At 39.7% G+C, this 24,576-nt stretch overlaps 1 protein-coding gene across 3 annotated transcripts in view; it reads left to right on the forward strand.

The window, feature by feature from the left end:
- The window catches only part of DMD (dystrophin), a 1,965,474-nt gene that overhangs the window by 641,026 nt on the left and 1,299,872 nt on the right, over positions 1–24,576 (forward strand). For all 3 annotated transcript variants that reach the window (XM_053917632.1, XM_053917633.2, XM_053917631.1), the window contains exons 12-13: positions 5,010–5,160; positions 23,858–23,977. In XM_053917632.1, the coding sequence (XP_053773607.1) occupies positions 5,010–5,160; positions 23,858–23,977 (271 nt within the window). The remainder of the gene's footprint in view (positions 1–5,009; positions 5,161–23,857; positions 23,978–24,576) is intronic.

Here is a 24,576-nt window from a genome sequence, read left to right on the forward strand (position 1 = left end):
CACTCATGCGTTGTTGGTGGGAATGCAGAGTGGTACAGCCACTATGGATAACAGCATGGAGGTCTTTTTAACAATTACAAATGGGACTGCCTTTTGGCCACTTCTGAATATATGAGCTCTGTCTGGAAAAAGTCCAGCCATTGTTAATATAACGAGAACAGTTTGAGCAACATCAATGTAACCTGGCAGCATAGGAGAGGGGACTGGAATGCACATGTGCGAACAATGATGACTTCACTGTACTAGTTGGTGGGGGTGGTAGATGCCCTTGAGTGAGCATGTGCACTGTGTGATAGTCATATCCAAAATGACTGAGCAAGCAGAGCAATGAATCTGCATCAAATTTTGTGTTAAGCTTGAACATTCCTCTGCAGAAACTATTTGGATGATTCAAAAAGCTGCAGTTAATGGGCAACTGGTGATTGGCAGCTTCATCAAGATACACACCCACTCATGCATCAGATTTCGGCAGGGTTTTTTTTTTGTAAAACATCAAATCACCTTGATGACTCAGTCCCCCTATAGCCCAGATTTGGTGCCCTGTGAGTTCTGGCTTTTCCCAAAATGAAAATCACCTTTGAAAGGGAAGGGATTTCAGACCATTGATGAGATTTAGGAAAAATATGACGGGGCAGCTGATGGCGACTGGGAGAACTGTGTGAGGTCCCAAGGTGCCCACTTTGAAGGGGACAGAGGCATCATTGTCCTATGTACAGTGTTTCTTGTCTCTTATATCTCATTCAATAAATGTCTGTATTTTGCATAGCACATGGGTGGATACCTTCTGGACAGAGCTTGTATATCCAAAGAAACCCAAAACACTAATTTGAAAGAACATATGCCCCCTATGGTCACTGCAGTGTTATTTACAATAGCCAAGATATGGAAGCAGCCTAAATGCCCATCAGTAGAGGAATGTGTGTCAAAACTGTGGTACATTTACACAGTGGAATACTACACAGCAGTATAAAAGGAACTGTCACCATTTATGACAGAATGGATAGAACTAGAGGATATTATGCTAAGTGAAGTAAGTTAGAGAAGGACAAATGCCATATGATTTCACTTATATGTAAAATCTAATGAACAAAATAAATGAACAAACCAAACAGAAATAGACTCACAGATTCAGAGAACAAGCTGATGGCTGCTAGAGGGGAGGACATTGAGAGACCAGGTGGAGAGGATGAGGTGGTAAGAAGTATAGATTGGCAGTTACAAAAACAGTCATGGGAATATAAAGCACAGTTCACAGAATGTAGTCAATAGTAGTATAATAACTATGTATGGTGCCCGGTGGGTACTTGAATTATTGGGGGGGGTCACTTATAAATTATACAGTTGTCTAATAGCTAGTCTGTACACTGGAAAGTAACATCAAATAATATTGAATGCCAAATATAATAGAAAATGAAATTTCAAAAAACAAATGGAGGTTCTCAGACCTGACTGAGAAAGTAAATCTGAATCCTGAAGTAGTCTCTCTTCATACTTAAGTTGGAGAAGCCATGGCAAAACTCATAGGGTGGCACATCCAGATGCCCATGATAGGAGCCAGAAAGAGAACACAGAGGGATGGGCGTGGGTACGAAAGAGGATGAGGAGTGGTTGGGACGGTGGCAAACCGGAGCGCGCATGCTTGCTCTGTGAAGAGGAACGGCTGTTCAGCGCCACACATTGTTGCCATATCGGAAGGCAGGTTTAGTGCTGATAAATCATGCTGGATATTCTCAAGAGCGGCCAGGTCAAAAGTTTGCAGGTGTCATCTCACAATTTTTAGCTATTGGCAACGATTTCAGTTTATTTTCCATGAATATGAGAGCAAATGAGGTAAATGGACCACTGTTGACCAATAGCTAGTCAAGGCCTGTGGTAAGGGAAATAAATATTGACACAGTTAAAACTTTCCTCAGAAGCCTTTCCACAAAGGGAGGAATGATACACATTTTCATGATGATTGGTGTCCTCCCCCCCTCCCCACCACACTCACATATTTCTGTTTTCACACTTATTCTGAGGTTAAGTTCAGGTTTCAGCCATGTGAAATCCCTGACCTTTTGGAGCCTCAAATAAGGATCCGAAGGAGTTGAAGGTCCCACTTGTCTCTGTAAGTGGAGATGACATCAGGATGAGAATGTAATGGTCTCATGTCAAAATAACTCATAATAACCACCTCCTGGCCATTGGCACTTGCCCTTCTATTAATGTCACTATTGGTAACACATTGGTCTGGGCAGAGTTTGGGTGAGTTGTTGGGGATGCAGGTTAGATTAGCCACCGCAGTGATTCTCAAACTCGAGTGTGCATCCGAATCACCTACAAGTCTTGTTGAGACAGACCTGTGGGCCCCTCCCTCAGTAAGGCTGGGGCAGGGCCTAAGCATGTGCATTTCTAGCAAGTTCCCAGGGGGACGGCATGATGCTTTTGGTTCAGAGGACACACTCTGGCAGCCACTGGCCTAGAGAGGTAAAGCAGCGGTCTGTTTGGCTCAGAAACATCGATACGACTGTGCCAGTCACTAAAACGTTGAACCTCACGGGTTGCATACTGAGTGTCCCCATGCACTGCCGGCCACCCCACGTGCTGTGCTCTCCTCCAGGAGCCTCCTACCGGGCTGTCCTACATTCCACCTATAAAAGATGCAACGCCCGGCAAAACACTGATGGGCACACATGTTGTTATTGGTTATTCCCTGAGTCTAGGTTTACAAGATGAAACCATTAAGAACATAAATGGTGACTCGAGATTTAGACTTCAGAGATTTAGGCAGAGTTCAGGAAATCTCCTCGGACCCAGGGATTGGTGAAGGGTGTGACAAGGAACAAGTCTCCTCTGCCTTATGCAGTTAAGCTATACTGGCCTTCCTGGTCCTCTGTGATGCCTCAGGGCCTTTGCACAGATGGTTCTTTCTATATAGAGAGTAGAGAGTGTTTGCCCCTTTCTTGTCACTGCTTCCTCTTACTTAAAGTGATAGAGTTCCTCAAATATCAGTACTTCAGAAAAGCCTTTCCTTACATGAAAGACTCAACTCTGTTACTCTCATTCATAGCGTGGTCACAATTATAATTCACCGGTGTCCTAATGAGCTTGTATTGTCTCTGCCTTCCAGCCCCAGAATGTACACACCATGAGCGAAACGGGCTGTGTGGGTCTTTCTCACCTTTCTATCCTTAACACCTGATTACATTCAATATGCATATGAATCAGTTTTGCAAGTCTCAACTCTCAGGCTCTGGGTTCTGTACCCACATCCTTCCTGATGACCCCAGGTCAATGCGGAGCATTGTTCTGTGTATGCCCCGAAATATATACATATGAATCTAATGATAATGGTTTCCTTGTAATATGGTCATTGTTGATGTCCCCATTTTTCTAAATATCTCTAAGCTACCTGAATATGAGGATAAGTATTTTCTTTTTCTCATTCTTAACAAATAATTTCCAGCAGAGATATGGAACTCAGTGAATATTTGTTGAATGAAGTCTCCATCCAAGGTTAATAAAGAAAGGTACATAATATTTTCAAATGAAATCCCTTATTAACGAACAAATACGTGTTACACTTGAAACATTTCATTGAGCGTCAGTAATAATGTGGGATTTTTTTTCTCTCTCAGTTTTTTGAGATGTAAGATTTTTAGCCGAATGTAATGACAAGCTGGGCAGGAAAAACAACGAACACAAAGAAGGGACTGCAGCCAGTTCTCATGAAATGTTATTATCAGGTCCATTCTCAAGGGATCGGCCGAAGCAAAAAAGGGGGAGATTTATATACCTCACAATGCTGGGATGGTATTCATTGTCTAAGAGAGTTAAACTAACAACTTGTCAAGTTCTGCTTCCACTTAAATAGACGCTTCATCTGTGTCACTTTGCATAAAAAGATGTCTACTTTTACTGTTTGGTAAGGAAGGCTCACGCTCACAGACTTCTGATTGCAATGTGCCCTAGGGGACATATGGCCCTCCAACGTTAAAGGTCAATAAATGCTGTCACCTAAATATTTTAAACACTCTCAGGTGTTTTGGTGTATCTTGTGTGATTAAATATGCTGGCTAGTGAGAATTTACAGTAAAGATTTTATAAATCAGAATAGTACATGTCTAATTCAAATTCTATCCTCTATAGCAGCGTTAGGCTAGTGTTCGGTGTACTGTGGTTTCCAACAACTCTTTCAGTATGCCTTCATAAAGGATATTTACCTTGAAATAGGTACTAACACTTCTCTATGTTTGAGTCTCAGATTTTTGTTGAATTTGTGGATGGAATAACCCCCGTGTTAAGTTTCATCCTCACCCTGAACTTGTGTGATTGATACTCTCCCGTGTCTCTGACGCTGAATTCTAATTGAGAAGGTGTAAGAACTTGGTTCTAGAGCTGTGAACCAAGCCTTTGGACTTTAAAATCCATTCCCAGCCCACTATTGGGTACATCTTTGAAAAAACACCATTTGACTTATCTATGTCTCCCTACCTGGGTGGCTCAGTTGGTTGGAGTGTTGTCCCGTGCACGAAAAGGTTGTGGGTTTGGTCCCCGGTTGGGGCGTATATGGGAGGCAACTCATTAATGTTTCTCTCTCACATCAATGTTTCTCTGCCTGTCTCTCTCCTTACCCCTTCCTCTTTCTCTTAAAAAATTAATAAGCATACCCTTGGGTGATGATTTGAAAAGAAAAAGATAATGGGAATATAAACAAACAATTGCCAAGATATACTACTAGCTCAATTGCCGAAGACGACCCTCGCTTCACTTAGTGGGTACTCATTGAGTTAGCTTAATGAAACTTTTCAAAAATTGGGGTACGTGAACTGTAATAAATTGGAGAAAGAGGAAAGTCAAAAATAGTTGATTGGGCACTGTCCTTATCCTCTTAATGTGCAACACATGCCAAACAATGAGAACACATCATAAACTCTAAGTGTCAACACTTTTTCCTTGTTAATAGATTCAATAATAGTAAGTAAAGTTGCTTTGATAGAGCTAATCATAGACATCTTTCAAATTTTCAGTTTGCACAAAGTTCTAATGGATCTCCAGAATCAGCAACTGAAAGAGTTGAATGACTGGCTAACAAAAACAGAGGAGAGAACAAGGAACATGGAGAAAGAGCCCCTCGGACCCGATCTTGAGGACCTAAAACGTCAAGTACAACAACATAAGGTTTGTTTATGTTATGCTGTTTACTTTCTACTGGGAAACGAATTGTCCGTGTATAGGTGTGTCAGGTACACACGCTGGGGTTTACAGATAGGAAAGAATTGACGCTTCAATCGAGAAGAGTTTTAAAATAATTTTTGCCTAATCTTTTTTGAAGTGGCTGTCTTGCAAATATAAGACAACTAGGCTTTTCATAGTTGAGAAGGAAATTCATACATATTTCTGGAAGAGAAAAATGAGGGCACGTGATTTATCCAGGTTTTGACTTCCCGCAAGAGAGTCTCTTCAGGGATTACCAACAATGCAAATTTAAGTAATAAGACAAGATTTTTTTTTTACATGTTTTTACCTTCAATGTATAATATCTTGGAGCAGGCCAAGCTTGATGAAAATGTATGTTTGTAACATTGCTTTCCCATAAAATGCAGCATCTATTAATTTTAATATTTCCAGCTTCTCTTCCGTCAGTTGATTTGTACATTTACAATTATGCTCCCTGGTTGCCAGAAGGAATTTATTGTTTCTGTGAGTAGGATTTCTATAAACATATTTCTGATCTGGAATTTTGAGGGGGATTCATTCTAATAATCATTATAAAATTAGTGGACAACTTTACTCTGCATCTGTGGTTCTTAGATTTATGGCCTTTGAAGGAAATATCTACTGGTTCAGCTCAAATCTCCTAAATCTGCATCCCACCCGACTTCATTCTCTCCCTTTATAACATGTTATCACAGCCAGCTTCACAGTTCTTCTGTGTGGATAAGAGATACCTTTCTTTCTAAGTCCCACACTCTTTTCCTATTCATGAGCTTTCATTTTCAATGGCACATGAGACTGGCCCTTGCTACCACTGTCCCCAAAGCTGTTTTGGGGACACAGAAGTTTACAATAAAGCAGTCCAAGGACAGGAATAGTAGCTATGGGGATCCATACCCACTACTCCACCAGGAAAAAAGCTCCAACTGTATTTTAATTTCCCTCTGAAGTTGTGACTAGGAGCGGTGAACTTGTCACATACATGTTAATTGAACATCTCGTAAGGAAGTTAGGTCCAGTGCTAGATCTCAAATTGGACCGCTTTTCCTGTGAGGACTATGCATTGCTCTGGTAGGCTCTGTACCCACCGTCTTCCCCTGGGCCTTCACTGGTACTAGCGTGCGGACAGGTTCTGTATATGCCAGTGGCTCCTCTTTGAGGGCATTTGCTGGCTGCGGAAGAGTCTCAGCCAGTTTGAGGGCGGGCGGGAAATGGAGTTACGCTTGCCAGAGCTACCACTAACAGGAGATGGGAGATTATGGATAACCACTCCAGAATCCTCGCCGAGGTACCTCTCCATTCCCATAATTTCTCAGACGTTTCCCAGCAAGAATGGGCCCCAGATGTCCATTGGTTAACCTGTCTCACATTTCTGTCCTCTCATATTGCCTCCTGAGGTCACCTCTCAAATAAACTCTTTGTACCCAAGTCCTTGACTCAGAGATTGTTTGGAGAAGAACCCAACCTATGCAAGCTAGAATAGTATCCCAGTTTTACCACTAACTGCATGCGTGGTATTCAGAAATTACTTAATCTCTCAGATTCTCCATCTTTTCACTTTAGAAATAGAAGCATGAGCCAGCTGTTTTCCAGTGTCCCTTCCAGTCATGGTGTTAATGTTTCCATTAGTTTGGGACTGTGAGGCATTTCAGGGAAGGGCAAGACTAAGGCCATTATCATTGTATATTAGAGGGAAGGATGTTGGCACTGGATGCGTGGAATCTGAGGAGGAAGCTGGTAGCAAGGACTCCAAGAGCGACGTGGCAGAATGGCGGGGCAACCAGACGTGTGAATGACTTAGGGAAGCTACAAGGGAAAGTCTTAGTTTCAAACTCTTGAATAGACTCTATGAAGGAGAGACAGGCTGCCCTGGGTCTTCACATCTGACTGTTACCTGAAATGATTTGTACTCTCCTCTGGAAGGAACAGAGTGAATGGCATGGAAAATATTTGACTAATACTGTCATAAAATTCAAATAGATTCTATTACTTTGTAAATTTGCCATTTCTGATGAGTATGAAATTGCCTTGAAGAGGACAATTTGAAACAAAACGAAAGCAGTGGAATGATATGCAAGGTGACTGTGTAATCTTGCACGTCCAGGACTTACCTGTGTAAGTGCATGAAAGGCAGCAGAAGGAATTGGTTTGCTGGTTCAGGAAGTGAGGCCAGCTTGTACCTTTACCTGTTTAAACCCACTTCAGGATTGGTTATTCTTATTAAAGCTAAGGCAAGGAAAAAACACAGCCAAGAGAAAGCCTGACAATTGATAACACTCTTTTTGTTCCTTGAATTAATTAGGGTGAGGAGAAAACTGATTTAATAATATCCACCACCTTATAAAGGAGTGAAATTTATTTAAATGTAAACTATGTGCATTTTCTTAAAAGTTCACACTACAAGGAGTGGATTTTTTTGTTGGTCTTGCCACGCTTCATAAAACAGAAGATACATCTTCTTTCTTTAGGTAACTGAGTTCAATCTAAAGCCTTATTTAAATAGTTGTCGATTCACTTTGCAGCTTTTATTCTCCCAAGTGGTAACCGAATAGAAATAAGAAAATGTCTCCTTCCATCAACAGAACGCATCAGTAACTTTGGAGCCGCCTCCACGCCAACTCTGCCGCACGACCGCGCCTCGCACCTAATGTAACATTGAGGGTTTTTAGCTTTGTGTGTGGTTAGATATTAAATCCTTACAGCATCCTCATGTGGTTTTTTTATTTCCTAAGGGATGATCACAGATGACAAAATTAAAGAAAAATGCAGGTTTTGTTACTGCAAAGAAATTTAAATTCTGCTCAGATCAGAGGGTTTGCATGAGTGCGTGCACTTTCGCTCTCAAAATAAAAATGTTTGCAAATCTCCCAAGTACACCGTGAGTATTACAGATATTCTTCTCTGTGTTCTGTGATATGATCCTTCGCTCTCTCCATTTCAACAGCATTTCATTACAAGGCAGGCTAGAAATTGAACCACTGTGAAATACCACGGAGATAAATCACTTTTACTGAATTTGCCAATTAGGCAAGGTGAGGCAATTAATCCTATATTGGTAGTTATTATTAAATCTAGCCAAACGGATAACTCTGGGTAACTGGAAAAATTTCAATTTGCTGAGAGATGTGGAAGAGACCATTCATTTTTCATCGCTATTGCTTTGAGGAGAACATTTAAGGCATTACTTTAGATATGAGTCACTCAGAAGTGATTCTCTGGGGAGTGAACAAATTGAGCCTCTTGTTTCCCTTGTGAAAGAACATGTCAGAAATAATTGGTTGGTTATTTCTGTCTTATGAGACAGACTTTATTAGTAATGTTGATAAGGAATGAAAGGATTTCCCTTGAAGTGACAATATTATTGAGTGAAAGTCTATTGTGAGCTTGAACAAGTCATTAATGGGAAAGAAGGTTGCTATTTTGGAGGGTATTTTAATAAAGAAGAAAATATTTGACTGAGGAATCTTTTGTCTCCTAGCGCAGTCTGGCTGAGATGAAGTTTAAAGCTTACTTACTAGCTATGTTTTCCATTTTGGGGGAGAGATTTAGACTTTTGTCATTAGTTCCATTAGCTGAATACGACACCAACAGAGTCGTAGCCGTGTGGGTTGTTAGAATTTTTCGGATATAAATGGACATGGGCACTGTATTCTGACTTGAGTGTTTGGTCTGTGATAAGTACTGATAAATACAAATGAAATTACCTCTTAGAAGTTCAGTCACCTATGCTTGCTCTGAAGCTGAGTTGATCTCAAACATTTGGTTTGCAAAGACTGAAATATCCTCTTCTGCTGACATTTCAAATGATCCAGGTATTCATGATACAGGGAAAGTTTAGGTGGAATCCTGCTAAAGGATTTGACATTTCCTTTAATTACATAGCATTCTATTCTGTATCACTGGACAAACAGTTATTAAAGCACAACAGTGAGTGCTGTAAAAAATACAGAGGCCTCCCACATATGGAATCGTCTTCAAGAAGCTGGCATTCTAGTACGTTCGATAAAAACACAGAAAACAAGTGATCGTTCTATAAGGTAGAACTAGTCAGTTGCTTGAGAACGCGTTGTAAGCAGTGGCTCATATGGGCAAGGGCAGTGAGGTGGGGAAATGTTGATGTATCACTTGCCTAGGCCATGGGTTACACTGTGCCTAGTGGTGGAGGACTACAGCCTCACCATGGAAGGTGTTGAGCTCAAGACTCAGGCTTTTGGAGTTACTCTGTGAGCAACAGGGAACCGTCACTGGTGAGAAATTAAACTGAAGAGAGTGGCGATTTAGGAATATTTATCTTAATCTTTAGGAAGATTTGTTTTGTAAGTTAAATCATAACACAGATGCCAGAAAACATCTTAGGGAGATATCTCAGAAAGTACATAAAACCTGAAAGAAGGCAGTGCCACTGAAAATTGTTAGTAGCTGTGAGACACATTTTAGAAATCAGCATCAGAACCAATGGGACTAGATCTGGGGAATGCGCAAAGAGCTCGGAATAATAAAACTCTGACACAGGGCAGTTTGGAGGCGAAAGCTGGATTTTAAAACAGTAGGCCAAACTCATATATGACAGATTCACATACTCAATGGGGAAAAGCTAAAAGCATTTTCCTTAAGATCAGGAGTAAGACAGGGATGTCCCCTTTCACCGCTCTTATTCAGCATAGTACGAGAAGTCTTAGTCACAGCAATCAGACAAGAAGGAATAAAAGGCATCCAAATTGGAAAGGAAGAAATAAAACTGTCACTATTTGCAGATGACAGGATACTGTGTATAGAGAACCCTAAAGATTCAACAAAATAAACCACTGGACTAATAAATTGAGTAATGTGGTAGAATAAAAAATAAATATCCCAAAATTGATTGCATGTTTATACACCAATCATGAACTATCAGAAAGGGAAACTAAGAAAACAACCCCATTTACAATTGCAATTAAAAAAATACAGTGCAACTTCAGATCTTGAATTTGTTCTAGAAGGTTGTTCGAGAAGAGATTTGTTCGAAAACCAAATCATATACATTGTCTCCTTTGTCACCTGAGAGGTGTGTGACTGATCAGAATGGAAGGGTTGTTGGGTCGAGAACCAAAGTTTTGCCGGACAGCTTGGTCAAGAACCAAATTGTTCAAGATGGGAGATGTTCGAGAACTGGTACGTGACTGTACCTAGGAATAAATGTGACCATGGATGTAAAAGACCTATGATTGGAAAATTATGAGACACTGAAGGAGGAAATTGAAAAAGATACAAATAAGTGGAAGTATATACTGTGTTCATGGATAAGAGGAATTAATGTCAAAGCAATCTATAGATTCAGTGCAATTCCAATCAAAATACTAATGATGTACTTCACAGAATTACACAAATAATCTAAAAATTTATATGGGACCACAGAAGACCCTGAATAGCCATAGCAATCTTTTGAGAGAAGAACAAAATAGGAGGAATCATGCTATCTGATATCAAACTATACTACAAGGCCGTAATAATCAAAACAGAATGATACTGGCATAAAAACAAATGTATAGCTCAGTGGAACAGAATAGAAAGCCCAAAATAAATCCATACCTATGGATAACTTAAAATTTGACAAAGAAGGCAAGACCATACTGTGAGGTAAAGACAGTCTATTCAATATATGATGTTGGAAAAATTGGACAGATATACACAAAAAACAAAGAAACTAGAATACCTTCTTTCACCATGCACAAGAATAAACTCCAAGTGCATTAAAGAATTAAATGTAAAACTGGAAACCATAAAACTCTTAGAAGAAAACATAGACAGTAAAATCTCTCATATTTCTTATAGGAGTGTATTTATATATATTTTTATATATCTCAGGCAAGGGAAAAAATAAAATAAAATGGGACTACACCAAACTAAAAAAAAAGTTTAAACACAATAAAGGAAACCATCAACAAAATGAAAAGGGAACCCACTGAATGGGAGAACCTATTTGTCAATGATACATCTGATAAGGGGTTAATATCCCAAATTTATAAAAATATATATATGTAACTCAACACCAAAAGAAAAAAGAAACAATCCAATTTAAAAATGGGTGAAGGATCTGAATAGATACTTCTCCAAATAGGACATACAGGTATGGTTGACAGACATATGAAAAGAGGCTCAATGTCACTGATCATCAGAGAGATGCAAATAAAACCACAATGAGATCCCACCTCATGCCTGTCAGAGTGGCTCTCATGAATCAGCAAACGGCACGTGTTGATGAGGATGTGGAGAAAAGGGAACCCTTATGCACTCTTGGTGGGAATGCAGATTGGTACAGCCCCTATGGGAGACTATGGAGGTTCCTCAATAAATTAAAAATGGAATTGCCTTATGACCCAGCGATTCCACTACTGGGTATATATTTGAGGAAACCCAAAACACTAATTCAAAGGAATATGTGCACCCCATATGTTCATTGCAGAGTTATTTACAATAGTTAAGCTATGATAGCAACCCAAGTGCCCATCAATAGACAAATGGATAAGAAAGCAGAGACACATATATACAATGGAATAGTGCTTGGCCATAAAAACTGAATGAAATCTAACTATTTGCTAGTGCATGGATGGATCAAGATGGTATTATGCTAAGTGAAATTAGTCAGAGAAAGGCAAATACTGTAAGATTTCACTTACATGTGCAATCTAAAGAACAATATAAATGAACAAACAAAGCAAACAGACTCATAGATACAGAGAACAGGCTCATGGCTTCCAGAGGGGAGGAGGTTTGGGGACCTGGGTGAAAAATGGAAGGAATTGACAAGTACAGATTGGTAGTTACAGACTAGTTACAGGGATGTAAAGTACAGCACAGGGAATATAGTCAGTAACACTGTAATAACTGTATGGGTCCAAGTGGGTACTGGAAATATCAGGGGGGGCACTGTGTAAAGTATATGATTGTCTAACCACTATGCATCACACCTGAAACTCATACAAAATTATACTGAATGTAAAGTGTAATTGAAAACTAAAAGTAAGCAAATCTAAGAGAGAAATGCAATAATTGAGAGGAGGATGAGCAACATGGAAAGCCTAAAAATGTCATAGAATCAAGTAGTGCTTTTAGTGACTTGTAAGCTCTCTTCCATCTTTAGCGCGATTAAAAGTACGCGCTATTAGTTACTGCTATGAAATTCCGTTTTATTTTCCCTCTTCTGCTACCATAAGTGCTTCAATAATGTTTAATGGTTATGGTAGGAAAGATAAATGCTATGATTCGGAAGAATGCTATGCTACAGACAGAGAATCAGATGGATTTCTTCTGTGTTTCTCCAATGCCTGGCAGAGTACTTAGCACATAATTGCTGTTCAGTAAATGCTTTTTTGGAGGGGAGAAGAGCAGATCCTTTAAATAATTCTAACTAGTTTTGTAATACAGAGTGTTCATTATTGCTGCCTTTTTGACAGACACAGAAATCTGACCATTTAAATAAACAGTCAAAACGTTTTGAGGAGGGACAAGAAAACAACTCATATAGATGAGCAAGGAAATTACATGAGATGTGACCTCTGGTGCCCTCTTACTACCTCTTGCTTGTGTTTATTTCTTCCACCTGATTTCATTCCCTATTCAAATATCTTGTGTTTGTAACCCTGGCGTCTTTATCAATATCACAGAAGATGCCACCAGCAGTCATGGTCAGGTCTGTCCGTGGAAATCAAGCTCGTAATCCTTGGTCATGCAGCCTAGGAAAGCCGTGTGATACAATCAAATCCTTAGCGGGCTACCTAGCCCGGGATGGTGAGTTCATGGGGGAGATGTGCGGAGTAGACCGGCCAGAAAAACTGTACTGTCTATAATGAGAAAACTTCGCGTTTTCAAGTTGTGTATAGAGTTCAGGCCTTGTGAGGTTGGTTGTACTTCCTATACATTGTGAGGACTCCTTCTGCCCTCTGGCTTGAGTGCTAGGCTCGTTTAAGTCTTGTTGTTCCTTCTAAGCTGGGTTTACCACATAACCTTTCTTCCCAGATTTGTATTAAGGAATGAGAGAAAAGGCCTAGAGATGTTATAGTGTCTATTTCTCTGGGTTCCATATAGACCTTACTCGACCTTTAAGGGGCAGGGAATAGGCATCATGGAAGAAAAATATGCATTCTCTCAAGTGGGAGAAGCCCCCGTGACCGTATCAGTACACTGCGGTACGACAAGTAGGTTCCAAGAGAGAACATTCAGATGGGAAAGATTCACGAGAGAAAAGCCGAACACAGCAGTACCCACAGAAACTAAGCCGTGAAGGTAAAAGAAGCTTCAACCTGCTACTCATCCCCCAAAACTCATATTAAACACCCCTTTTGTGATTAGCATTTGTCACTATCCAAGGTCAACATTGCTTGCAGAAAGCTATTTCCCATGAAGAGGCACTCAACATGTCTCTCGTGGAAAGCTCAGTAAAAACACATAGTAGGCCCTAACTATTGAGTGTATATGTAAGTCTTTAAACTGTAATACAGGCACATCTCAGAGATCTTGTGGGTTCAGTGTCAGACCAGTGCCGTGAAGTGTCTCAATAAAGTGAGTTGTAATATTTTTTGCTGGTGGAGGGTGTTGCTTTCAATTTGTAAAAAAAAAAAAAAAAAATATGCGACATCTCTGCGGCACAATAAAATGTGGCATGCCAAAAAATGAAAAAAATAAAATGTGGTATGCCGGTAGATTGAATTCAAGTGTGACCAGGGAATAAACCTTGTAACTCAACCGAGTACACACATATACATATAAACTTACACTTTAATTTTCTGTTTATGTGCCTTCTGATGTGGAGTTATGCAAGGCAGATGTCTCTACACCTTATGCTTAGTTGAGCTATTGTAATATCTCTTATACGAGAGGCAGTATATTACAGACTCTGAAGCCAGAATGTGTAGGTCCGAAACACAGCTCTTTAATTTCAAAAGTTGCTTAACTATTTAGTGCCTCCATTTGTCCAGGTGTAAAATCAGGATGATGATGATGATACCTGTCTTACAGGGTAGATGAAAATATTCAATACATAATAACGTAAAAAGCACTTAGAAATACATCTGACATCCAGAAGTATGTAAGCGATGTTAACTGTTATTATTGTGTAAGACCTGACTTTCACCGTAATGAAATTGATTTTTGCGGTAATAATATTCTTTTGACATCAGTAAGTGGCAAGTTGATGTCAGAAAGAACATCATACTTATATAGTAGTGTATATGGTAATATATGCATGAGACTCAGTTTCAATTTTTTTAAATATAATTGAGGAGGTGCCTCATTTTCCACGAACATACTATCATAAACAAGCCATAAATTCCAAGTAAAAGTTTGCATACAAGATGATGCCACTGATTAAATAATAATAACATTAATAATCATAATTAAATTCATACCCATGTTCTTATTTTAACAAAATCAAGTGACCCCCAAGCCGACAGATGACTAATTAATTAATTAGAAATTACTGAGTACTGATTCAGTAACATTGCTGGGAATATCGTTGCCTTGTTTGAAAGTACATCAGCGCATCTACTCAAACATAAATACGCAAGACGCCCTCATCTTAGACACACCAACCTTATGTTTTGTACTTTAATTGTTCCTGGCCCCTGAGGAGGGTAGAAAAAGGAAAACAAAGGACCCTATTTCTCACTTATTGACTTAGTCACATGTAAAGTATTTCTATTTTTCTGAACCAGGAGCAATTAATTTCAGTTCCCGTGAATAGATAATACAGTATTAATAATGTAAATGAATTATTTAAGTAGATAAACATATTCGAATGCAGTTTAGGGGAAAATTCTTCACAAGAAAGCCAGAACAAGGTAAGATAATGTGATTTTGAGGAAGATAATTTTTCTTGGAAAATGTATCCATGCAACTTATATAACAAAATACGTGGCCATACAGCCAATCTCATGGTAGAAATAAGGGCGAATATGGCGCTATGTCTCTTTCTAAAGAATGCGACATTGTTAACTGTAGTGTACAGCTGTCATTGTTCGTGTACTGCTTCTGTGGTCAGCAGAATGATTTCTGCTGGGACAACTCTCTTATTCAATAGAACTGCATATTTTTAAAAATCATTTATATTGGGTAACATTTTGTATTCCATTAGCAATTAAGCATCTGGGTCATAGCTACTGAGAATGAGAAACCTGCTAAATCAGATATTTTCACATGATGTTCTATAGTTTCAGCACACTGAGAATATTTAGTAATTGGAAGGTATATAATATAATTATCAAAGGTATTGGAAATACTGGTATGTAGAGGGGTTATAACAAGATGATGATGTCAGACCTTTGCGACCCCATGGATGGAGCTGGAGAGCATTATGGTAAGTGAAATAAGCCAGGCAGTGAAAGACAAATACCATATGATCTCACCTATTAGTGGAACCTAATCAGCAAAACAAACAAGCGAGCAAAATAGAACCAGAGACATTGAAATAAAGAACAAACTGATAGTAACCAGAGGGGAGGTGGGAGAGGATAACGGAGGAAAGAAGGGGAAGGGTCGCTAAGAAACATGTATAAAGGACCCATGGACAAAGACAACAAGGCAGGGAGAGGATTGAAAGTGGAAGGTGGGGGGTGGGTAGGGCAAGGGAGATTGTGGTGGGGGGAGTGGGGACAACTGTAATAGAACAACAATACATTTTTTTAAAAAAAGAAAAATATTTTCTCACAACTCTACTAAGCACCGTGCTGACAGATTCTAATACATTATCTCATTTAACTCGAGAACTAAACCTGTCTTACAGCGATTTGAATTTCTAACAGGCAGATAAATAAATAAATTCAGAGAAGGTAAGGAGTTGCCCAAGGTAACTTGACTCATCATTGATGAACTTGGGCTTTTATCCTGACCTGTTGGCTTTGAACCCCGACTCTTTCCCTCCATTTGCAGATTCCAGGGAAGCTTGACTCTAGAGGCTAGAGCAAGTGTAGAGAGCAGCAGAGGGACTGCGGAAACGTTGCACGCCGTTCCCCAGGCTGGGGAATATCTAGATAGACTGGACGGAGAGACGGGATGCCTGTGTCTTCAAGCGCAGCGTCAGCAATGCGGGGAGAACACACAGGTGGTGGCTGTGTATGAAATGCTCTGAATAAAAGTTCTTAAGGACGTGGCCTTCCAACATTTATCCTGTAGCTCTCTCTTTAAAACCAGGGAATAAAAGGGATGAGAAAGGGAATGTAGAAAATATGCTTATGATGAGAATGACAATAATGTCTGAGTAGGAAGACAATCAGGAGGATTGAATAGCACATCTATATACTGTTAGCCAAGCACTGCATGTGACCTGTGTGGCACCTGAAACTTTCCGCTCCAACCCTCTCTCCCAGTAATAAGCCTGTTCTCTTCTTTTTCAACAATTAGTGTCAGGCTAAAGGCATTTTGTAATTATTTACTAGATTTTCTTGGAGTTCACTTTACCTTCTGATTTCAATGGCGTAACTATACACGCGATGTATGGACGCACGCATGCCTGCCTGCACAGAGCGTAGAGCTAGGAGTAAAGGTAGGACAGTTGAGGGCTGTTATTTAGTGACTAGGGTCTGAAATAGTTCCTCTGAAAATGCTGGTTTTTTAGCAGTGTCTGAGACCAGTAGATCGGTTAGTTTAAAGCTACTGTTGTTACTATCCTGTAAGTAATTTGCAAGCTAAAGTCCTATTTAACGATTTAAAATCAATTATATATTTATTGAGATGGTAAAACTTTGCTGTAACTTACACCCTCCTTTTCCTGGATTTCCCAAACCACATTCCTTTCCTGTGCTTCTGATGCCGAGTGGAGGGTGGTGCGTAGCATGAAGTAAATGAGGGTGAATTAGGTGAATATTGGCTTCTTGCAATATGGCTTGAGTCCCTGTTGTGAATGTGCCTCACTATGAATTTTTAGAACTAACTAGCTGTTAATATTTAGTGAGTTCATACGGTGTGCCAGGCAAAACACTAACCAATTGGAGCTTTTTCAGTCTTCCTAGCCACCTGAAGAAATAGGTCCTCTTACAATCTCAATTTTGAAAATTGGGAAGCTCAGGCTTGGTATGGTTGGAAACGTCCCCCAGGTCACAGAGTTAGTTTGCAAGGCATCCGAGCATCAAAGTCAGGAACTCTTATTGGAGATTCCTTGTGTTTAAACATGCACCTATTTTTGTCAGTCTATCATCCATACTATGCCCTTTTCTACTTATACCCCACAACGTGTAGGGGTACATTGTTAACTCTGTTTTAAAACAGCGTTTCGTATATATTGAGCCCCCTTCCTGCGATTGAAAAGCATTAGGGTGCTTTTAAAATCTTTCAAATATCTTCATTGAAATGGTCTTTAGCCCCCCCCCCCCACCTTTGGTAGTTTAGGAGTTGGCAGAAAACAAAACATTTATTTTTTAAAAATGAAAAACAATAGGTTCTCTTATAAAGACTAATAACTATGCAATCACACTAAAGTGGGTATCAAAATAAAAGCTCTTCTAGGAGCACCCATTGAGGAAGCTTATTTAACATATTCTGCAAATGCACAACAAAATGACATACTGTAAATAGACCTTCATGGGGAACTAGACAATACTGTGACCAGCGAGGCTTAGCAAAGTGAGTGTTGGACTGACAAGGAAAGGGCAAGCCGTTTTTGGACCATTTCATTCAATGAAGCAGGGAGTAGAGGGCGCAGCCCATGCAGATGTGATACACAGAAGGAAGTAAGAGTGGCCATAAGAGAAGAGGTGAAGCAAAGGATAAATTGCCTACCTCCCCATTATTTCCTAAGCAACCATAAAGCTTTCTGATTCAGCCAGGACTCTTATTTGGAAGTAAAATCGGTTCATATCCAGATGTATGGTATTAGCTAATTGTCCATAAATATCTAGGTAATTTTATTGTTTTGTCCTGAGATGTATTTTCCAAGATACTACTTTCCTAGATGTTAGACTTAGCACATGTTCCCAGAATCCCTTCTGGTTTCTTAAGATTTTTTTTTTGAAAATTTAATATTGGATACAACATCTGTGCTCATGAGTCTTTCCTTTTGTGTACATTCATTGGACTAAGCTAAAATACAACAAAATACCTAAACTTAATATTTTCTTAAACAACGTTGTAATTATATTAATTTAAAGTGACATGTGAGAGGCAGTAGATAGCCTTAAAATCCATGCAGAACCCGTTATTTGTTTTTTTTTTTAAAGATTTTATTTATTTATTTTAGAGAGAGAGGAACGTAGGAAGAAAAAGAGGGAGAGAAACATCAATGTGTGGTTGTCTCTTGCATGCCCGCTACTAGGGACCTGGCCCACAACCCAAGCATGTGCCCTGACTGGGAATCGAACCGGTGACCCTTTGGTTCACAGGCCAGCACTCAATCCACTGAGCCACACCAGCCAGGGCAGAACCCATGATTTGTGTTGCTTCTAGGGGTGTGTGTGTGTGTGTGTGTGTAGGACCTGCAAGCGTGGCAATTTCCTGGTGGTTAGTCATTGAAGTAGAAGGAGTAATACAATAAACTATGGACCTAGACATCTACTGCCCTTTCCTGTTCCATGTTGCTGAGCATATACTATGGCTAGGGGAACTATTCTAAGCCCTCCTATGGAGCTCACAGGAGACCCGATCTTGTTTGTGTTTTTTATTACTCTACCTTTCTATAAATCATTGCCCTTCACCTCTTATAAACATGAAATTCAGTAACTCCCTAGCCTTACATATTTCCCTGCCCTTATTATGTCACATGTGGGCTAAAAAAGTCACAGTATCACAGCATATGTCTGAAGTAAACACTGAAGTGACTCTTTCTCCAGTGGTTGTCTTAAGCTAGTGTTGAAAAACCAACTTGCTCTGGCTGCTGTGGCTCAGTGGATTGAGAGCCAGACTGTGAAGTACAAGGTCACTGGTTCAATTCCCAATCAGGGCACATGCCTGGGTTGTGGGCCAGGTCCCCAGTAGGGGCATGTGAGAGGCAACCACACATTGATGTTTCTCTCCCTCTCTATCTCCCTCCCTTCTCCTCCCTAATAATGAAGAAATAAAATCTAAAAAAACAAAAACCAAAAAACAAACCCCACAACAACTTGACATGGGTCATAACAAGAAAGATTCAGTTTCACTGATGACATTTGAAGGAACTAGAAGGGAAAGTCATATTTAAATCATAACCTTGTGAATATACAGTAAGGGGATGACAAATTCAGTCAGGTGCTTTTGCTAGAGGATACTTTATAAAAAATAGAGTTCTTTACAGAGGTATAACAAAGTCTGAGGATGTCATATCTAAGCGATTTGCATGTTGAAGTTCACTTTTGGCCTTTTTTTCTTGTCATAAGGGAAGAAAAGATTCGTAGTTGACATTAGAGAACAAACATTGCTGACATTTGTATCCATCTAATAATGGTATTAGAAATTTAATTAGGAGCCTGCCAGAGTTTTAATACATCTGCTAAGTGTAACAATAATGGCAAGACATACATAATAAAATACCTAGTGTGTATATATGTGTGTGTGTGTAAATGATGTATATGCTTTTTAAAAAGAAAATTAACAGTCATATATTACATTTTAATTTGAATATATTGTGTGATATGCAAAAATTTTAGCGTACTTCTCTGGGGGTACATTTGTATTTGGAATAATTCGGCTTATATTTCAGGCTTAATTAGCACATCAGCCATAAATTTCCATTGTATAAATCTATCTAAGAGAACTTCAAATCCATAAGAATGAAATATTTAATTAAAAATTAATTCTAAAATGGTTTTTAAACACTTTAGTGTACTTTAAAAATTAGTAGTCTTGAGAATTCATGTTTTCTCAAAGAAGGAAGCAGGAAGGTGTACTTTGCACTAATGATCACAGCGCTAATTTATGGATACATAAGTTGCCAGGAAAATTTAACTTTTTGACCCACGTTTTTGTGTGTGACACTTTTGCTCCTTCTAAGAATAAGCCTTTTGTAATAATGAACTCTGGCCCTTGGGTATTTGATAGCGTTTTGTGTTTAGCTGGTATGGGGTGGGGTAAGCTAATACTATGATATTCATTAATACGTATTTCCGTAGTTAGGGTCTGGGAAAGTAGGAAATATGATGAAAATGTTGTAGTAGCTTCTGTCTTGCAGCTATTGAGTAAACTCACAAAGGTCAGTTTGACCTTTTTTAAAAAAATTTTAATCCCTGGTTAGGAGCAAACGAAGAGATATAATTTGAAAACCTTGTAGAAGAGAAAAGAGATAGTAGAAATAGAGTTTATGCTAATCTATCCCAGTGCTACGCTCTGTCATATTCAGCCGCTGTGGAGAGCTTCTCCCTCTCCTCGGTGTATGTCCGCATAGTTCCTGCGTTTGGTTAAAGCAATCAAGAGCACGCTGGCTTTAGCGGGACTTTCGCACCTCTGCAAACGCATGACGTGTCAACCCCGGATCTACACGGCAAGAGTGCAATTTCTGAGTGTAAAAGAAATAGAGAAGCAAAGCAAACCCAGAAATGCAAGTGTTGGAGGCAATTAAGAATACATTTGGTCACGTATGCTTTAAAAAGTCTCAAATGTGAGTGTGCAAATAAGCATTTCATAGATCAAGCAACACCCAAGTTCCTTTGCTAAAATATATTAAAAGAGTAAAAATAACAATCCACATGTAAAAATCGAACAGCAGAGCATTATTTTATAGCCGTTTTTAATATATGTAATTATATATGCTGTCATACTCGAGTGATAGGAAAAAAGAATTGGTCAAATTCAAGAAACCAACTTATGTTATACTGGATGTTATACTGGCTACCAAATATTATTGTAATTATTATCTTTCACATTCCCGGCTGACACATTTGAAATGCTCCCAGTCGTGGATTATATAACTCAGAGAAATCTCAGACTCAACGTGACTTTCAAGGACAACTCTGAATGTTAATGTTTCCATTTTCGGCCTCATAGCAGAACGAGCTTTATTAACCAGTGTAAGCTCCGGAATGTCAGAGGCGTGATAGACAGTATAGACTCCATGCACAAAATAGATGCATAGTCATTTTACTCTAAATTGCTTCACTTGAAAATGTAGCGTGAAAATCAAGAGAGAGGAAGTAAAAGTAAGTGATTTTATAGCACTCCAAAATGTTTAAACTTGAAGAATATAAGTCCTAGGATAAAAATGCTCACGCGTTTGAGTTTGTGATGCAGCCGATCCTAATAACTTCCCTTATACCTGCCACAGGGTTTAAATAACTAAGCTAGACTGATAGATGCCAAGCATCAGTTTCACAAGGAGGAGCTGCAGGTTTTCCAGAAAGTGACAGGCGTTGTCCCAAAATATGACTGTATTATATAATAAAAAGTTCGAAGAAGCCACATAGACGCTTAGAAGCTTTGCATAGTTATCCCGGGATTTCGCAGTGATAATTAGCATATCGTGATAAGGCCTTGGGGAAACAGGAGCTCCCAGGCAGGATGTCTAGATTCAAGAGCAGCCTTCTCTGCTTGCTTCTCCTCTGTCTACCTTTTATTGACTCCTCTCTTTGCCCCTGTTTATCTTTACCCCACACTCATATACTGTGATTTATAAACAACTGCAGTGCTGTTGTGTGGTTATCTGTGCTCCGTAGTGTTATTGTAATTACACTGTTAGCGAAGCTGATGCCTCCTATTGGGTTGTGATCTCTATGCCATCCGAAGGGACACACTCATCTGCATGTATTGCCCTCGCCAACGTTTATTGATCTTCAGTTGCTTGGAATATGGAGTAAGAAGGGCAGAGAATGTCTCTGCTCCAGTGGATTTTATATGCCAGTAATTAGAGACAAGCAACAAATGACTAAACGGATACAAAAGAAAGTGTTGAGTAGTGAAAACGTGATGTGAAAAAAATGGATAGAAAAAGAGAGTCACTAAGGAGCAGATTTAGAGAGTATCTCCACGAAAAGCATCTCCCGGCAGGTAGCACCTAAACTGAGGGATGAAGCCAAGAGAAAGAAAAAAGAGAAACTCATAGACACAGGCAACAGTATGGTGATGACCACAGGGAAAGGGGGGGTGGGGGGTAGGTAGAAGAAGGTAAGAGGGAGATAAATGGTGATGGAAGGAGACTTGACTTCGGGTGGTGAACAGAAAAATAAATAAATAAATAAATAAACTGAATCCTGAATGAGAAGGAGAGATTATTTAAAGGTAGGGAGGACTAACAATTCAGACAAGATGATAATAGCTTGACGCATCTGTGGAAGAGAGAGAGAAGACCAGTGTGGCTTGAAACAGTGTCGGCAGGAACGACGGGCACTGCTGGACTAGAGAGGTGGGTGGGTACTAGATCATAAAAGGGTTTCAGCTAAAGAATTGTGATTTTCCTTCTTGGTGTCCTGGAAATCCATTGGTTTTTAGGCAGAGGAGTGGCATTTGATTTATAGTTGAGCAGAGGGGAAGGAAGCAGCAAAGAAGTTAAAAGGCAGCGCTTACGGACATGGGGGGATAATGGAAGCTCTGGAGAGGGGGATGGCAGGAATGAATGAGTGGTTAATGAGGTTAGTCATTGAAATGTCAAGTAAGATGCTATAAACAATGGCTGTTCAATTTGGGACCCTGGAGGTGGATGGCAAGCTTCATAAGAGATGTTTCAATGGGATAGGGGGCAAAGAGAATAGTAGGGTAAGGAAGGGGAAAGAGTACCTTTAAAAAGCACACAATATTTTCCGTGATGAGGAACGCATATTAGGGGAGCAGCAGGGAGGGGTCCTTAGTTAAAGAGAGTTTTGTTTGGGATGATAGTGGAGACATTGAAGATGCCAGATGCAGCAGGTTATTTTAGGAGAGAAGCCCTTTAAGACTGAGAGGAGATGGGATAAGGGGCAGAGCATCCTACCACACCTTTCTGAAGGGATGCTGTCTCTATCCTTTCAAGATCAAGTGGTGGCAGCAATTGTGCAAATTCTGCTGAGCATCACAGCTGAAAATTCACTTAGAATGGTTCTGGTTTTAATAAAAAAAAAATGATGTTACCATTTTGGTCCACACACCCCACTTTTGGAGGCCTGCATGGTGGCCTTACGATGTCAGAGACCTGAAGTAACCACAGAAGAGGGCGTGAAATTAAAACTTTCTAACTGAAAGCGGTTCATGGCGGCCAGTCATGTCCTATCCTAGACTCTTCCCTCACAGAAGTCAGTCTTTACCTTCATTGAGCCTCTCTGTTGTCTTTTTGCATCTCTGATAACATAGCTTTGGAATGTCAGGTAACCTTTTTCCAGACCCTTAGGTCACAACCACACACAGGACAGAGAGCCGAGATCCTCTCATTGTCATTGTTATCCTGTTAATTGCCGACTGTTCCCTATCCTGTACCCACCTGTGTAAAAGAAATATGTGTTTTTATTGCACCTTTTTATCCAATCCCAGAGGTTTCCCTGCTTCGCTTTCTCCCGCCTCCCTGATCTATCACCAGTGGATTTCATGTGACGCACTTACGTCTCTTTTGATTGTAGCGTTATAAAATGCGGTGCAAAACTGCCATTTGCCAGAGCATTTTCGCAATCCGTTGAGGTTTTGCTTCCCGGCAAGGGTCAGTTTGGCTCAAATAAACTCATAAACATTCTAAAAAACAAACAAAAAATACATTACCCAACATAGGGCAGAAATAAATCATATTCACTTGGGAAGAGATTTTAACTTCCTTTAAAAATGTATCTTTCAGGTGCTTCAAGAAGACCTAGAGCAGGAACAAGTCCGGGTCAACTCTCTCACCCACATGGTGGTGGTCGTCGATGAATCCAGCGGAGATCGGGCAACTGCTGCTTTGGAGGAGCAACTGAAGGTCAGGGGGTTTTCTTTCGTACACTGAATGTGCCATTTAAAATGCTTAATTGCTATGCAGAGGACAATTAGTAAGTTTATAATGCAATGTGCCTATTACAAATATTTACAGTGTGATATTTTTTTCAAACGAATTCAGATGAGGTCCCATTTGTATATAATTCCCTTTCAATAACTATATACCGTTTGCTCACACTAGCTTCCTGGCCTTTGGGGTAATACACACATGCAGATTTGTCGTCTTATTATAGCTGAATAACATGTATTAGAGAGCTGATGAGGGGAATATGGCCGCTTGAAAGCTACAGACTAAGGAGGACAAAGGTAAACATAAAGCACACACACGCACACACAAAGCATCACATTCAGTCAGACAACCCTAAATTGAACACCTTCAGTGTATTCTCTCCTGGAAGCCTTTCCGTTGTAGTTTTGTTGAGGTCGTAGCAGGATGTTTAGGACTGGAAGTTTTGTTGGAGCAGAGACTTAGCCTTTCAAGTCCTCATTCAGTTGGAGTCATAGTAACTGTGTCCTAGGAAACACGACCAGGACATAGAAACAAAGGAGAATGTGGGTATTGTCAGAGTTTTATCTTTTCTT

This window comes from Desmodus rotundus, chromosome X, assembly GCF_022682495.2.
Source record: "Desmodus rotundus isolate HL8 chromosome X, HLdesRot8A.1, whole genome shotgun sequence".
Classification (NCBI taxonomy): domain Eukaryota; kingdom Metazoa; phylum Chordata; class Mammalia; order Chiroptera; family Phyllostomidae; genus Desmodus; species Desmodus rotundus.